Here is a 17926-nt window from a genome sequence, read left to right as displayed (position 1 = left end):
GTACTAGAAGTCCTAGCCTCAGCAATCAGACAACAAAAAGAAATAGAAGGCATTCAAATTGGCAAGGAAGAAATCAAACTCTCTTTGCAGATGACATGATACTTTATGTGGAAACCCAAAAGACTCCACCCCCAAATTACTAGAACTCATACTACAATTCAGCAACATGGCAGGATACAAAATCAATGCACAGAAATCAGTTGCATTTCTATACACTAACAATGTGACTGAAGAAAGAGAAATTAAGGAATTGATTCCATTTACAATAGCACCAAACCCCATAAAGTATTTAGGAATAAACCTAATCAAAGAGGTAAAGGATCTGTAGTCTACAAATTACAGAACACTTATGAAACAAATTGAGGAAGACACAAAGAGATGGAAAAACATTCCATGCTCATGGATTGGAAGAATAAACATTGTGAAAATGTCTATGCTGCCCAGAGTAATCTACATTTTCAATGCAATCCCTTTCAAAATACCATCGACATTTTTCACAGAGCTGGAACAAACAATTTTAAAATTTGTATGGAACCAGAAAAGACCCCAAATCGCCAGGGGATTGTTGAAAAAGAAAACCAAAGCTGGGGGCATCACAATGCCTGACTTCAAACTATATGATCATCAAGACAGCATGGTATAGGCATAAAAACAGACACATAGATCAATGGAACAGAATAGAGACCCCAGAAATGGACCCTCAACTCTATGGTCAACTAATCTTCAACAAATCAGGAGAGAATATCCAATGGTAAAAAGACAGTCTCTTCAATAAATGATGCTGGGAAAATCGGGCAGTCACATGCAGAAGAATGAAACAACCATTCTCCTATACCTTACACAAAGATAAACTCAAAACGGATGAAAGACCTAAATGTGAGACAAGAATCCATCAAAATCCTAGAGGAGAACACAGGCAGTAACCTCTTTGACATTGGCCACAGCAACTTCTTTCAAGACACATCTCCAAAGGCAAGGGAAACAAAAGCAAAAATGAACTTTTGGGACTTCATCAAGATAAAAAGCTTCTGCACAGCAAAGGAAACAATCAACAAAACTAAGAGGCAACCCACAGAATGGGAGAAGATATTTGCAAATGACATTATGGATAAAGGGCTTGTATCCAAGATCTATAAAGAACTTCTCAAACTCGGGGCACGTGGGTGGCTCAGTCATTAGGTGTCTGCCTTCAGCTCGGGTCCTGGTCTCAGGGTCCTGAGATTGAGCCCTGCATGGGGCTCCCTGCTCCGCAGGAAGCCTGCTTCTCCCTCTCCCACTCCCTCTGCTTGTGTTCCCTCTCTCGCTGTGTCTCTCTCTGTCAAATAAATAAATAAAATATTTAAAAAAAAAAAGAACTTCTCAAATTCAACACCCAAAAAACAAATAATCCAGTCAAAAAATGGGCAGAAGACATGAACAGACATTTCTCCGAAGAAGACATACAAATGGCTAACAAACACATGAAAAAATGTTCAACATCACTAGCCATCATGGAAATACAAATCAAAACCACAATGTGATACCACCTTACACCAATTAGAATGGCAAAAATTAACAAAACAAGCAACAACAAATTTTAGGAAGTGGAGAAAGGGAAACCCTCCTACACTGTTGGTGGGACTGCACGCTGGTGCAGCCACTCTGGAAGACAGTATGGAGGGTCCTCAAGATGTTAAAAATAGAGCTACCCTACGACCCAGCAATTGTACTACTAGGTATTTACCTCAAAGATACAGATGGAGTGAAAAGAAGGGGCACATGCACCCCCATGTTCATAGCAGCAATGTCCACAATAGCCAAACTGTGGAAGGAGCCGAGATGGCCTTCAACAGATGAATGGATAAAGAAGATGTGGTCCATATATACAATGGAATATTACTCAGTCACCGGAAAGGATGAATACCCACCATTTGCATCAACATGGATGGAACTGAAGGGGATTATATAAGTGAAATAAGTCAAGCAGAGAAAGACAATTATCATATGGTTTTACTCATATGTGGAACATAAGGAAGAGCATGGAGGACATTAGGAGAAGGAAGGGAGAAATGAAGGGGGTTGGAAATCGGATGGAGAGATGAACCATGAGAGACTGTGGACTCGGGGAAACAATCTGAGGGTTTCAGAAAGGAGGGGGGGATAAGGGGATGAGGTAGCCGGGTGTTGGGTATTAAGGAGGGCACATGTGATGAGCACGGGTGTTATATGCAACTAATGAATCATTGAACACTACATCAAAAGCTAATGATGTACTATATGGTAGCTAACTGAACATAATAAAAATAAAAAATCTTTTTAAAAAATTAAAAAATACAAATTGTGACATATTTTACAAACACCCATGTGCTTTTTTTTTTTTCCTTTGCAAAAGCATCTAACCTGTATGGACTCCAGGGATCCTTCCTTTGGACAGAATGGTTCTCCTAGAGTTTTACCCATCACCTCTCATGAAGCAGATAATTCACTCACATCACAGAATATACCAGGGGCCCTGACTCAGACACAGACTCTTTCTGCAGAACACTTCCATCTAGTGGACCAAAATGAGCAGCCTATTCAATATGAACTCCAGTCATTGGGGGATTCTAATGCACAAATGGTGAGTGTATTTTTTTTTAATTTTTTATTATGTTAATCACCATACATTACGAGTGTATTTTATAAATAACCAGTTTTATGCTGTTTAGCAAAATATATTAACCTTACTAGATGACCTTAATTTCTTGAAACTGTTGACTTGCATTGCTTTGAAAATACTGTTTCCATGACGTTCATTTTGTTATGCGAAGATTTCAAAAGATTTTCTTTTAGGACTACTAATAGAACGTTAAACCACTATTTACCAGTCACTTCATCTAGGTACATTGTCACTTTAAGATCAATTGGAAATGTATCAAAATCTGTACTAGTGCCAGAGTTTACATGTAACTTATATTTATTTTTTGTATACCTTTGACTGAACTCAAGGTTATTGCTTTATCTACCTATCAGTCACTAACTTGCTTAGTGACTTTATACCACAGGCTGGTATGCCTTCTTGAAGCAAAAGAAAGCAGTGGAGGTACCAGTGGTATACTGGCAGTTAGACATACTTGCTGATGGGTAGATATATATGTGTCATGCATATAAAGGTGAGAATGCTGCTTTAAACTGTTAGCTGAAGTATTCATGGCCAAGTTTATAGTTTGAATAGAAGAAATAAAAGATGGTTTTGATTGAAATTAAAGAGAATTACTGAGAAAAACTAAGTTTCTCTCTGGTTAATAAGAATATCCTTACATTAATAATATGAAGAATAATGTATCTTTTGTTTACCTGTTTTCCAAATTTTCTACAATGGATACTTATTAATTACATAATAAAAATTATTTCAAAAATTATAATTTCAATTATAAATTACATCACAAGTGAGCAACCATTTTACCTAAAATTAATCCCTCTTTTGTTTCTAGTCTAGAGCATTCTAGAGTTAATCTATATGCTATTGTATGAAGGGTTATCATTTTACACATGGTAGCTTTCTTAAAAAGCACATTAAAGTCATTTATTTGTTTGAGTCTAAAAAATGTTAGAGTTCCCATTCTCTTTGCAATTTTATTAAACTTTCTTTACAAAATGGTCATAACGGTGATTTTACATTGTCTGGGGTAAAAGATGATACAGAGGGTTATCTGAAGCTATGAAATAGAAAACCTATGGCATGAAGCATGGAATAAGAGTAAGAAACATAGAGTATAAGAAAGTATTTTCGGGGCGCCTGGGTGGCTCAGTCGTTAAGCGACTGCCTTTGGCTCAGGTCATGACCCCAGTGTCCTGGGATCAAGCCCCCCATTGGGCTCCCTGCTCAGCAAGGAACCTGCTTCTCCCTCTCCCACTCCCACTGCTTGTGTTCTCTCTCTCGCTGTGTCTCACTCTTTCAAATAAATAAATAAAATCTTTTTTAAAAAAAAGTATTTTCTTCAAAGAACCAATGATCAGAAAGTGGTGATGTTTTGGGAAACTTAGTGGAACTTTTCAGGGTTTTTGTTTGTTTTAATAGACTTTATTTTTTAGAGCAGTTTTAGGTTCAAAGCAAAACTGAATGGAAGATACAGAGATTTCTCATAAAACCCCTGCCCCTATATATGCATGGTCTTTCCCATTTTCAACATCTTCCACCAAATGGAGCTCTTTTTAATGTTTTTTTAATGTTTTTTTAATGTAGAAGTTATCAAGGAAGTAGTAAAGATTCAGTAGTGAGTGAATCTGCAACAAATGAAGAAGTTATAAAGCAAAGCAGGGATGGTATTTTGGATCTATTAGATGTATTGTACAGTACACAAAGAGCCCAGTAAATATGACTACTTATTAGCCAAGGTTTTCTTTTTTTTTTCAAGGTTTTCTGATAATGTTTATGGTCTGCCTCAAATAGAATGCATTGCAACAGATGACTTTTCAAAACTCTGTTTTCATAGCAAAGATTAAAGATAATTAACTTTTTTTAAATAGGAAAAGTAATATTATTGTCACCATTATCAAATTACATGAACTGAAAATAGTTTTTTAGGTACCAGGTAGAATTAGCTAAGAAAGAGGAAATGGAGGAGACTCTTCTCCACTATGCATAGGAAACATATTTTCAAAATTAAGACGATATTCCACAGATCATTCTTAATTATGAAATTTTCATATGATTGAATAAATTGTAAATATATGTGTTTTATTTGGATTTAGTAGTAACCAGAGCAGTCTTATTTTCTAAGAATGAATGGAATATTTTTCACAAACGTTTAATCTTATTTAGGAGAAAAGAATTTAAAATCGTGTTATTACTCTTGCCTTTTAAAGTCCAGCAGTATTTTTTGTCTTTTTTTTTAGGTTAAATAACATCATCAGATAATGGGAAGCAGTACAGAACAGTTGTTTGAATTTGGGTTTGAATTTCAACTCACCACTGTATAACTCTGTTATCTGCATGAGTTGTATAACCTCTTATGACAGTATTCTAAAGTATAAAATGTATATGCTTCATATACATGTGATGAGGATTAAATACAGTAATGCATGTAAAGTCTTGTCACTTAGTATGCACTCAACAAATGTAAAGCAGTTATCATCATCAGAGTTTACAGTTGCTTTTTCATGATGAAGTGATAAGAGGTAGTCAAGATATTTTTATCTCAAGAAACTTGATAAGCATTGGGGGAGGGAAACAATTCCTACTCTTAATTTCTGGGAGATGTTTACAATTATACTTAAAGCATCTACTTTGTTGAAGTTTTTTTCAAATTTAGCTTTTTTTTTCCAAATTAAAATTTTCTCAAATGACCCTCTTAAAACTAGGACTGCAGTCTCTATCAGGCATCAGTAATGTTTTCATGTTTTACATAGCAAAAAGGCAGTCTTGGAAAGTGGGTTGGAATGATTGCAAAATATTATTTGAGGGAGAATTGAGGCTAGCGACTTTCGGTAAAACAGTAACACTGTGTCAATAGAAGAGTAGTGTATTAGGTAATAAAGTTTACAGGGTGTCTGAAAAGTCTGGAAATTTAGGATAAATTTATTTTCAAATAATATATTAGTTTTATTTTTCAAATGATAGGCTTAAAATTGTTTTTCTTCAGCTTCAGACACCCTTTTAATTGACAGTTCTCTAAATTTAATATAATGGATTCAGTTGTTAAACTGAAGGAAAAAAAGGAAATAATAAATGATTTTTCTTATATTTTCAGACTTTTTGGGCATTCTGTGGTATTCCTTATGTACCAAGACAGGAAATATATAAATTCAGAGATATAAAAATAAATTTATTTAATTAGACATATAACAAGGTACTGTTTTAAACTAATGAAAGTGACTTAAAATGAGCAAATGATTACTACACAAATAATTCAAACACATAGGGATATAATATAGTAAGTAGAAAAAAGTAAATATATTAAGTCCAGTCAGAGCCTTGTTCACATTATTAAGTAATTAGACCTCATACATGTGTAATGATTAAGACCATAGGTGGTTAAGATCATAGGACATAGGGTCAAACTGCTTTTTTTGAATCCTAGCTTTACCACTTACCAGTTCCAAAACTTTGGAAAAAAATTTTTAAGTACCTCAGTGTTTTCATCTACAAAATGAGGGAAATGATAGTATCTACCATACAGATAGGCATGTCTTTAATCATCTATTTAAGTAATAATTCTGTTCAATCATTGTTGGCTTATGCATTTGATTTCTTTTTTAATGCTTCCAAGATGATTGTTGCCAACCCGTCAGAAAATGGGCAGGTGCTACGTGTAATTCCATCTACCCAGACAGGAATGGCACAAGTGATTATACCTCAGGGGCAGCTTGTGGATGTGAATAGTCCTCGGGGTGAGTAATCATGGGATATAAGGGATTTGAGAATGTTTTAAAGAACAAATGTATATTTCAGAAAAATCACCTCATGAAAGTCAGTGCTAAAATTGATCTCTTTGGTAAGATTGTGAACTGAATAATTAGAAAAAGTTTCTTAGCCCAAATAAATTTCAAGTTCATTTTTCAACTCCTGTCTAGGTTAGCTGTCTATTTCATTTTGGAATTCTGTGAAGCTGGTTGACTCTTGCTTCCTCCCAAATGACCAGTGAGCATAAAATAAATTCTTCTTTATTACAATAACAGTAATAATAACAGCAACAATAACAAGAATATAGTGCTAATAGCTTTGAAGAAATTTTTACATTTATATTTTTATCAATATTATTGTTAGCCATGTGACTCATTACTCTTTTATTTAACTATTCTTTTCATCCTCTTTGCTCTTTTCCTCTTTTCTTTTTCCTTCAGATTCAGAAAGGAGAATTATGCTCCCCATATTTTTACTCTTTCTTAACCTATTAGATAATATCCCTGTTAGTTCTCTTCTTTTACTTCCCTTCCTTTTCCATCTTTTTCAATCTCTTTTCTAACACCATAGCTACACTGTTTCATCGTTCATTCATAGCTAATGTTTTAGAGTAGATATTTTTACCTTAGTGATATGATTCTTCACCTTTGTTAATAGTTAAAACTTAAGAAGTTTGCAGACAAAATGATAAACATATATAGAAATGAAAAAGAGTCTGAAACTAATGATGTATTATATGTTGGCTAATTGAATTTAAATTAAAAAAATTAAAAAAATGAAAAAGTTTTACATTTACATTATATATTATGAAACTATTAACATAACTATTCTACCACTTTTATATCCTAGCTGTTCAGTATAAGCTTCAAAAATTTAATTACAAAATTTCAGTACTCAGTATTATAATTTGAAACTAAACAAGTTATTAGGGAAATTCTCAAAGCATTATAAGTTTTGCTATCTTTAGAATATATCTTGCCTTTCCTGTTTCAAATGTATGAGTCCTAGTTAGTTACATTCTCGTGGTCTTATTCAAGATACTGATGTTGCTTTGTTCTTGTTACTGCTGTTAAGATGTCTCTGAAGAGAAACCCAGTGATAGAAATTTACCAACTGTAAGAGTGGATGTTCTAGCGGATAATACCAGTAATTACACTCTTCATCCACAAGCATCTGTCACATTACCCAAAAAGACAGTGGCCAGGTGAGTCAGTGGGAAAGAGGAATTCATGTTTTGAAATTATCATGGAAATTTTTTTTTTAACTATCATATCTAAAGTGGGCTGACTATAGAAAAGATCAGAAATTCAGGAAATAGAATAAACTCATCAAATTATCAAATAGCTTTAATTATTTTAATTGCATCTTGGCAACTAGGAGACTATCCTAGAAGCCATAATGTCTAAAGTGCTACTTTTCCTCAGTGACACTTGCCTGTTATCTTTATATATATATTTTATTTATTTATTTATTTATTTGAGAGAGAGAGAGAGCACAAGCAGGGGGAGCAGCAGAAGGAGAGGGAGAAGCAGGCTCTCCACTGGGCAGGGAGCCCAATGCAGGGTTAGATCCCACGACCCCAGGATCATGCCCTGAGCTGAAGGCAGACACTTAACGGCTGAGCCACAAGGCACCCCTTGCCTGTTATCTTTTGAAGCAATTTGAAAACATCTGACACTAATAGGGTTTTTATTTTTTTAAATTTTTTTAAAGATTTTTATTTATTTATTTGACAGAGAGACACAGTGAGCGAGGGAACACAAGCAGGGGGAGTGGGAGAGGGAGAAGCAGGTTTCCTGCTGAACAGGGAGCCCGACGTAGGGCTCGATCCCAGAACACCGGGATCATGACCTGAGCTGAAGGCAGATGCTTAACAACTGAGCCACCCAAGTGCCCCACTGATAGGGTTTTTAGAATAAAGAAATATCCATTCTAGTTCCTAGAATGTTTAATGGTTCATCATCTTTTTATGCATTTAATTTCTCTGGTAAAGTATTTAAGTGTTTTTGTTAACATGTTTCAGCTTTTATTTTTGCCTTAACATTGTTTATAATAATTTAGGCAAATATAGACATAGGTTTTGAATTATTTATATTCTTTTAACTGTTTAAGACAATATTTAAAAATTAACACAATGTTTATGACATTTAGTCTTAGAGCTTGACATAATATGTTAACTCTTAACAAGTCACCTGAAGATGTTTTATTGGCTCATTTTTTTGTTAAATGAAAAACAATTATATAATGAGAAGACTACAAAATAAGTTTGAGGGAGATATATAAAACTCTTAAATTTGTTGGGGCTACAGATATTTGGAAGAAGAAACTTAGGCCTTTGCTTTAGCAGTTAATAAAATAGTGATGTTTAAAGAAAATTATAATTAATACACCCACCAACTCTATTATTACTACAATTAAGATTTTATTTATTTACGGGGCACCTGGGTGGCTCAGTCGTTAAGCATCTGCCTTTGGCTCAAGTCATGATCACAGGGTCCTGGGATCGAGCCCTGCCTCAGGCTCCCTGTTCAGCAGGAAACCTGCTTCTCCCTCTCCCACTCCCTCTGCTTGTGTTCCCTCTCTCGCTGTCTCTCTCTCTGTCAAATAAATAAATAAAATCTTAAAAAAGAAAAAAAGATTTTATTTATTTATTTTTTTAAGTAAACTCTACACCCAGCTTGGGGCTTGAACTCATGACTCCAAGATCGAGTCGCATGCTATACCATTTGAGCCAGCTAGGTGCCCCTATTATTACAGTTTCTTATTGATGACTTCAATATATTGTCTGTAACACTGGCTAAGGGGATAAAACAGTTGAATGTTGTATGTGTGTTTGTGTGTGTGTAACTTGTAATATATATTTATGTTTATTCCTCCCTTGTCCCAGAATGCTTGAAGAACCGTTTCTGGCTCCTCTCCAGCCACTTTCTTCTAATACACCTATGTGGGCCTGCCGTCTTAGGAGCTGTGAGGTGAGTTAAAAATAATCCTTACCTAGAATCACTAAATTGATTATCACTATAATGCATCCCAAAATGTCCACTTTTGAGTACAACTAATAGACTGTATCTGTAATACTTTGTGCTAACTCTGATCTCATCTATTCTTTTATTCCTTAGAGATTGTAAGCTCTGTTAAAGCAGAGATCATATAAATCCCTTCATACTTCACTGTCATTTCTTCTCTTACAGCTCTTTTCTATTGTCTTCCATGAAACTTCATTATCATGTTTTTCTACTTTTTATTTTTTGACCATCACTTCTCTTTCTTTACTTTTGCTTATTTCTTTTCATATTCTCAATGGAAACTCTTTAAGTTTTGCTGTTTGACCTTGTCTTATTTCTCTACATTTTATCCCTTGGAAAGCTGATCAACTTTGTTAACTTTCACCTCTCATTTTTATAAAAATGATTTCGAAATCAATATCACTGGTTCTTTAATCATGCCCTTTGTCTTGCCCCAGATCTCAAGCTACTTACTCGAAGCTTTACTTGAATTTCATCAAATTCGCCATGTGCTAAACGGAAATTACCATGTCACAACTAGCTCTACTTCCTAAATTCCTTGTCTGTTTAATGACAAATACCTTTTCCTTAGACATTCAGGCACAGTGTTTTATTTTTTAAAGATTTTTTTTTTTTTTTATTGAGAGAGAGAATGATAGAGAGAGAACATGAGAGGGAGGAGGGTCAGAGGGAGAAGCAGACTTCCCACTGAGCAGGGAGCCCGATGCGGGACTCAATCCTGGGACTCCAGAATCATGACCTGAGCTGAAGGCAGTCCCCCAACCAACTGAGCCACCCAGGCGCCCCATGGCACAGTGTTTTAGATTAATTTCTTCCTTTCCCATACTAAAGTAGTCACCTGATTCTTTTAGTTTTTCATTTAAAGTATCTCTCTTTTTTTGTGAGGTGGTTGGGCTACCTCTTCCACAGACTTGTGTTACCGTGAACTTTTTTTTTAAAGATTTTATTTATTTATTTGACAGAGAGAGACAGCAAGAGGAAACACAAGCAGGGGTGGTGGGAGAGGGAGAAGCAGGCTTCCCACTGATCAGGGAGCCTGATGCCGGGCTCAATCCCAATACTCTGGGATCATGACCTGAGCTGAAGGCAGCCACTTAACGAGTGAGCCACCCAGGCGCTCCACCTTGAACTTAATTATAGTGACAACCTTCCTTCTAATCTCTTTGACTCCTCCATTTCTGGGCCCTACTATCTAGTTTTCTAAAACTACTTGTCTTTAAATATTGCTTTCATTATTTTTTTCTCATTGCCCAGTAAGTTCAGTGTTATTTTTTCCATATCATTTACCACTATACATAGCTTTCAAGGTCTTGCATAATCTGGTATTACTTTATCCTACTTTATTTACTACTTTTCTGCAGCTCATCATTCATTCTTATTAGCCTTATCTTCCTACTTTGTACAAACACTTCAGAATCTTCCCTTCTCTCTGCCTTGACTTGTTTTTATTTCCATTTCCTAATATATTTTATTTTCTTCTGCTTACCTTTCTAACTATTCTTTAAATCCTAATGCAAGTCCTATATATCTTTTCTGTAAATAATGATTATTTTAGCTTTTACCTATTTATCTCTTTAAGTTCTTTGGTATTTATTGTCATTACTGTTGTAAATTATTTGCTTAATTATTTGTTCATCATTACATAGCATTTAGACTATACACTTTTTGAGGGAAGGGACCATGCTCTTGTACATGTAAACCATACGTGATGATGACTAATTATTAAAATGCCTCATTATTTTAAACAAATTTTCAAAATAGAAGGGGAAAACATTACTTCAGTTTTAATATTTTGTGAAAAGTTCTAATAATAAAGTCTAATGATGTGATGTATTATACTGAGTAGGACATTTTTACTATTGTTGCTTTTCTAAGTCATATTTATGAAAGTCTGTATGTATAGGTAGGTAGATAGATTTTTTCCCTCCCACTTTTTGTTACAGTTTTTCACTGGTTTCCAAAAGGAACTATTACTGTTGTTTGATGAAAGTTTTTTTTTTTAAAGATTTATTTATTATTTTAAAGAAAGAGAGAGAGCGTGAGCAGGGTAAGGGGTAGAGGGAAAGAGAGAATCTCAAGCCGACTCCCTGTTGAACACAGAGCTGTTGCAGGGCTCAATCCCAGGACCTTGAGATCATGACCTGAGCTGAAATCAAGAGTCAGATGCTCAAAAAAAAAGAGTCAGATGCTCAACCTACTGAGCCACCCAGGTGTCCCTGATGAGGGTTTTTATTTATTTATTTATTTATTTATTTATTTATTTATTTATTTATTTTTAAAAGATTTTATTTCTTTATTTGACAGAGAGAGACACAGTGAGAGAGGGAACACAAACGGAGAGTGGGAGAGAAGAAGCAGGCTCCCAGGGAGCCCGATATGGGGCTCCATCCCAGGACCCTGGGATCATGACCTGAGCCGAAGGCAGATGCTTAAGAACTGAGCCACCCAGGCGCCCCTGATGAGGGTTTTTAAAATTGTTATTATAAACTTTACAGAATGCTATAGACGTTAAAGTATTAGCAATTATGTAGTCAAATCACCTTGTTTTACAACAATTTGCATTGTGTGGCTTACCTCATGTCATACATCTTATAAGAAACTAGTTAAAATCTCTTATAGTTTCATTCTGTCCAACAGAATGAATATCTCCATCAGTGAAGGAGTCTTTCTAATCTCCTAAGCTGTATCAATAGTGAAAAACAATTTTGGTTAATGGCTGAAGAAATGTTTTCTGCATTTTCCTTCAAAATATTGTTTAATAGGGGCACCTGGGTGGCTCAGTCTGTTGAGCATCTGACTTCGGCTCAAGTCATGATCTCAGGGTCCTGGGATTGAGCCCCACATTGGGCTCCACACTCATTGGGGAGTCTGCTTGTCCCTATTCCTCTCCCTCTGCCCCTCCCCTCCACTCATGCTCTCTCTCTTAAATAAGTAAAGTCTTTAAAATATATATGTGTAGGGCGCCTGGGTGGCTCAGTCGTTAAGTGTCTGCCTTCGGCTCAGGTCATGATCCCAGGGTCCTGGGATCGAGTCCCACATCGGGCTCCCTGCTCGGCAGGAAGCCTTCTTCTCCCTCTCCCACTCCCCCTGCTTGTATTCCTGCTCTCGCTATCTCTCTCTGTCAAATAAATAAATAAAATCTTTAAAAAAAAATAAAGAAATAAGAAATAAAATATATATGTGTATTTAATAATCCTTTTTACTTTTTGACTTTTCATTTAATTATGTTTTTCCATAAGCATTTTTTAGGTTTGAACAAAATGCACTAGTTGAATAAATTTCAAAACTGTGTTAAACTTTTTATCTTCTGATAGAGACCTGGTTATATTGTACTAATTCTGAATTTTTCCTTTCATTGACAACATTATAAACTCTGTTCATTTTATTTGTTAAAAAATGTTAATAAGCTGGACTTTATGTTTCTACTTTTATTTGTAGTCATTATTTTTTTAAAGATTTTATTTATTTATTTGACAGAGACAGAGATAACGAGAGCAGGAACACAAGCAGGGGGAGTGGGAGAGGGAGAACAGGCTTCCCATGGAGCAGGGAGCCCGATGTGGGACTTGATCCCAGGGCCCTAGGATCATGATCTGAGCCAAAGGCAGCCATTTAATGACTGAGCCACCCAGGCGCCCCTGTAGTCGATATTTTGATGCAGAAATATCTGGGCTAGAAAAATATTTGTAAGCATAGGCATTTTTGTTATTTTTAGGGGAAATTGGAGATAATGTATTGCTTGGCATCAGATTATCTCTTCTTATTATGACCCAAAGTACAGCCACAACAGTATTTTGATACCTTCCTTAATTAAATAAATAAATAAATAAATATTTTTAAGATTTTATTTATTTGAGAGAGAGAGAGTGTGAGAGAGAGCACAAGCCAGGGAAGGGGCAGAAGGAGAGGGAGAGGGAGGAGCAGACTCCCTGCTGAGCAGGGAGCCCGGTGTGGGACTCGATCCCAGGACCTTGGGATCATGACCTGAGCTGAAGGCAGACCCCTAACCAACTGAGCCACTCAGGCGCCCCTATACCTTCTTCTTTTTAAATGTATTCCTGCAGGGTGAAAAATTTAGTCTAGTAAAAAGATTCCTAGTCCCACATCTCTGCTCTTGTTCCCTTTAATGGAGAAACATACATGGAGTCAGTTCTAGGTCTGTATGCATTTTAGTGTAGGAGATCACAGTTAATAGATTTTTCTCTTTTGGTATAGAAAAAGCTTCTACTTTCGTTGAGGGTTACTTACATGCTTATGGGTAGATAATATCAATTTATTTACACGATTTATTTACACCTTCGTTTCAGGAAGAATGAAGACAGCTTACAAAAATACATAAAATATATTAGCAAGGTGGAAATTAAAATGGGAACTAAAGAGTAAAGAAAAACAAGAATGTAACCATAAAATGGAAGTAAGAAATGTTTATCTTAATGAACTGTATGTACACACACACACATATATGTGCACATGTACACATACACTTGTCTATAATTTAAGCATCTACATTTCAAAAAGAGAAAACCCAGTTAGTCTGTTTCCATTAGATAAAAGTAATTAAGTTAATTTCCATAAAATAAAATGATTATCTATTTTTGGTACTAAGTTCAGACAGGATTTTCTCTCAGAGAAGGATCTTCTTAAAAAGAATCTTGATATAATGAGCAAATTCTTTGATACCATTTAGGAGATACCATCACAATTTTCATAGGCTTTCAAAAAGATTCATGTCCTATCAAAATTAATTTAATTTTATTTATTTATTTTTTTAAAATTTTATTTATTTGACAGAGAGAGACACAGCGAGAGAGGGAACACAAGCAGGGGGGAGCGGGAGAGGGAAAAGCAGGCTTCCTGCGGAGCAGGGAGCCCGATGCGGGGCTCGATCCCAGGACCCTGGGATCACGACCTGAGCCGAAGGCAGACGCTTAAGGACTGAGCTACCCAGGCGCCCCTCAAAATTAATTTTAGCAAAAGAAGCCCCATCAGGAACCAGTACTCTATGGCTAGTTTTATGCCGATCTGATTGGATCGGCATAAAAGGGGTAGAATTTTAAATATATGGAAGAATAGATACACAATATATTCTTCAAACTATCCTTCCTAAATATTATTTCTCTCAAGTAAGATTTTGATACTGATGGTGTGGCCATGAGTTTGACATTATATTCTCTAACAAATATTGGAGAATATCTATTTGATAATGCTGGTTGAAAGCAAATCAGATACACTGGTTGTACAAGATCATTGATCTGAGGGGAGAATGACATTCTCTTTTGAAAACTGATGAGTTTTTTTTTTTAAAGATTTATTTATTTATTTGTTTTGAGAGAGTGAGAATGAGAGAGAGAGAGTACACGAGAGGGGGGAGGGTCAGAGGGAGAAGCAGGCTCCTCACCGAGCGGGGAGCCCGATGCGGGACTCGATCCTGGGGACTCCCGGATCATGACCAGAGCCGAAGGCAGTCGCTTAACCAACTGAGCCACCCAGGCGCCCGAAAACTGATGAGTCTTTTATCTTGGACAACCACTTCATTAAATTTTTTGTACAATGAAACATACTTGCTAATAATTTTGTTATTTAATTTCTACTACATGCAGAAAATTGGAGATTCATACCGTGGCTACTGTGTAAGTGAGACTGAATTAGAAAGTGTCCTAACATTTCATAAGCAGCAAACACAGAGTGTTTGGGGGACCCGCCAATCTCCAAGCCCAGCCAAGCCAGCTACACGCTTGATGTGGAAATCTCAGTATGTCCCATATGATGGAATCCCATTTGTCAATGCAGGTACTTTTTATTTATTTATTTATTTTTAAGATTTTATTTATTTATTTGAGAGAGAAAGAGAGAGCACGAGAGGGGGGAGGGTCAGAGGGAGAAACAGACTCCCCGCTGAGCAGGCAGCCCGATGTGGGACTCGATCCCGGGACTCCAGGATCATGACCTGAGCTGAAGGCAGTCGCTCAACCAACTGAGCCACCCAGGCGCCCCAATGCAGGTACTTTTTAAAAGAATTATTTTAAAAGGTTCACAGCCATGATCCATTGTGAAAATGTGGTTTTCATAAAAATTTTCTACCAAAATTTTCATTTTTGTGGATGGCAACTGAACATTAATTGATGAAAGTGCATATTAAATTAAAAAAAAAACTTGAAGTAAATATGACCAATTATTTTATGAAATTATATTTTAATACATTAGAATAAATAATACTTCCTTAGATATTATGCTGATAAATAGAAAATAAAAATATTAATAGAGCAATTTTATTATTCTAAATATGTATATCTGTTGGATTTTTTTTTTCCAGTCCAGATATTCTCTTCTCTCTTGATTCATCTTGTGGGACAAATTTGTATTCATTTTATATAGCTTATAGCTTATAACTCTGGAGTTACTGTGTAGAATTTGTATGCAATCTGGAGTTCTAGCATACAGAATTCCAATATTAGGATTCTCAAGCATCAAATGTGTTACATATACTATTCTTAAATATTGGGCTAGTGTGTATTAAAATGGTAGAGTTTTGTGTGTGCGTTTTTTAAAGATTTTATTTTTAAATAATCTGTATTCCCAACGTGGGGTTCGAACTCACAACCCTGAGATCAAGAGTCACATGCTCCACTGATTGAGCCAGCCAGATGCTCCTAAAGTGGTGGAGTTTCAAACAATTTCCAGAGATTCACCCTAGGGCTAATCAAATCCCAAAGAACATAAAGAACAGTGATTTGTTTTAGGACTATGGAAATACTGATTCAGCTGGAAGAGTTGCAGTCTCATCCTGGACCTCTGAGGGTAAAAAAAGATATGTGGAGGAAGATGAGATAAATGTAACCTCTTCTACCCAGGTTTCATCAGTATTCTATAAAAGATGGAACATTTTTCCCCTCCATAGTTCTAATCCCCATGTTAACTCTCCACAGGCAGCCACTACTTAAATTTGCTGTGTATCTTTCCAGTCTATATTTTTATACTTTACCACACATATTTGTATTTATAATAATGTATTTTGTTGTTTTGAATAGTTTGAAATATTCATAAATAGTAAACTATGGACATTGTTATGTAAATTTTCACTCACCCTTATTTCTTGAAATCCATCCATATTGATACTTACAGATCCTAATGTAACCATTATGTAACATTCCAGCATATGACCAAACCACAATTATTTTTCTACTAATGATCATTTAGGATGTTTCTAATTTTCAGTATTACAAAGAATGCTGTAGTCAAACCTTGACAATATACGTTTTCTGTTGAAAAGATGTAAATAAGTTAGTGCATGCATTAAAGTGGAATTGCTAAGTTGTGAAGTATGCCCATTTCATCTTTACAAGATTATCTCAAGTTGCTCTCTAAAGTGGTTGTACAAGAGCCATCCTCCCCCCCAAGAAAAGAAATCTTGCCATTTGCAAAGACATGGATGAAACTAGAGGGTATTATGCTAAGTGAAATAAGTCAATCAGAGAAAGACAATTATCATATGATCTCACTCATATGTGGAATTTAAGAAACAAAACAGGAGCGTAGAGGAAGGGAGGTAAAAATAAAACAAGACAAAATCAGAGAGGGAGACAAACCAGAAGAGACTCTTAATCATAGGAAATAAACTGAGGGTTGCTGGAGGGGAGGGGGGTGGGGGGTTGGAGTGGTTGGGTGATGGACATTAAGGAGGGCACTTGATGTAATGAGCACTGAGTATTATATAGGACTGATGAATCACTGACCTCTACCTCTGACACTAATAACACTCTATGTTAATTAATTGAATTTAAATTTTAAAAAAGACCACCTAATAAAAGAATTAAAAAAAATAAAGTGGTTGTACAGGTACAAAATCTCTTCTTTAAATTTTTTTGGCAACATGTATTTCAGAATTTTTGGAATGTAATATAATATTACAGAATATTCCCAGCAAGTATTCTGTTGACCATATCACATAATCAAATAGAGTAATATTTTATGGATAGTAACACTAAGAGGAATAAAGATTATAAATAGCCACATAAAGTTCAGGTCAGATTTTGCAGTCAAATGGGTTCCAAAAAATTTTGTTTTCTGAACTTTTTCAGTTTCAGAATTGTACATGAGGAATTGACGAGCTATACCAATTTTTACTTGTTTCAGCAATGTATGAAAATTTCCCTTTCCTTCATTTACCTTATGACTTAGCATTGTCAGACTTTAAAAATCTTTGTATTCTGGATATTTTCGTGTATATATATGACACACATATATACATGTGTATACATATACATATATTAAAGGTAATATATATATAATATGTATTATGTATATATATATCTCTCTCAAAGTAAAGGTAATAATATATGAAATCCCATGACTCTCCAGTATCCATCATCCAGCTTCAACAACTATTAGCATATGGTCATTCTTGTCTCATTTATATCCCTACCCACTTCTTCATTCCCCACCTCCAAGATGATTTTGTAGCAAATTCCAGATACCCAGTTGCTTTATCTGTAATTACTAAAGTATATATTATATACTAAAGTATATATCTCTAAAA

The 17926-nt window shown here is 35.4% G+C and overlaps 1 protein-coding gene across 1 annotated transcript in view; it reads left to right on the top strand.

The window, feature by feature from the left end:
* Positions 1-17926, top strand: part of CARF (calcium responsive transcription factor) — a 60255-nt gene that overhangs the window by 22397 nt on the left and 19932 nt on the right. Inside the window, exons 4-8 of the mRNA XM_088021588.1 lie at positions 2372-2599; positions 6231-6351; positions 7439-7568; positions 9252-9336; positions 14991-15180. Of these exons, the coding sequence (XP_087877714.1) occupies positions 2372-2599; positions 6231-6351; positions 7439-7568; positions 9252-9336; positions 14991-15180 (754 nt within the window). The remainder of the gene's footprint in view (positions 1-2371; positions 2600-6230; positions 6352-7438; positions 7569-9251; positions 9337-14990; positions 15181-17926) is intronic.

The sequence above is a fragment of the Eumetopias jubatus genome, unplaced genomic scaffold (assembly GCF_037043125.1).
Source record: "Eumetopias jubatus isolate StellerSeaLion01/CBP00866 unplaced genomic scaffold, mEumJub1_p1.0 scaffold_3, whole genome shotgun sequence".
NCBI classification, from domain to species: domain Eukaryota; kingdom Metazoa; phylum Chordata; class Mammalia; order Carnivora; family Otariidae; genus Eumetopias; species Eumetopias jubatus.
This window is presented reverse-complemented; position numbering and strand designations above follow the sequence as displayed.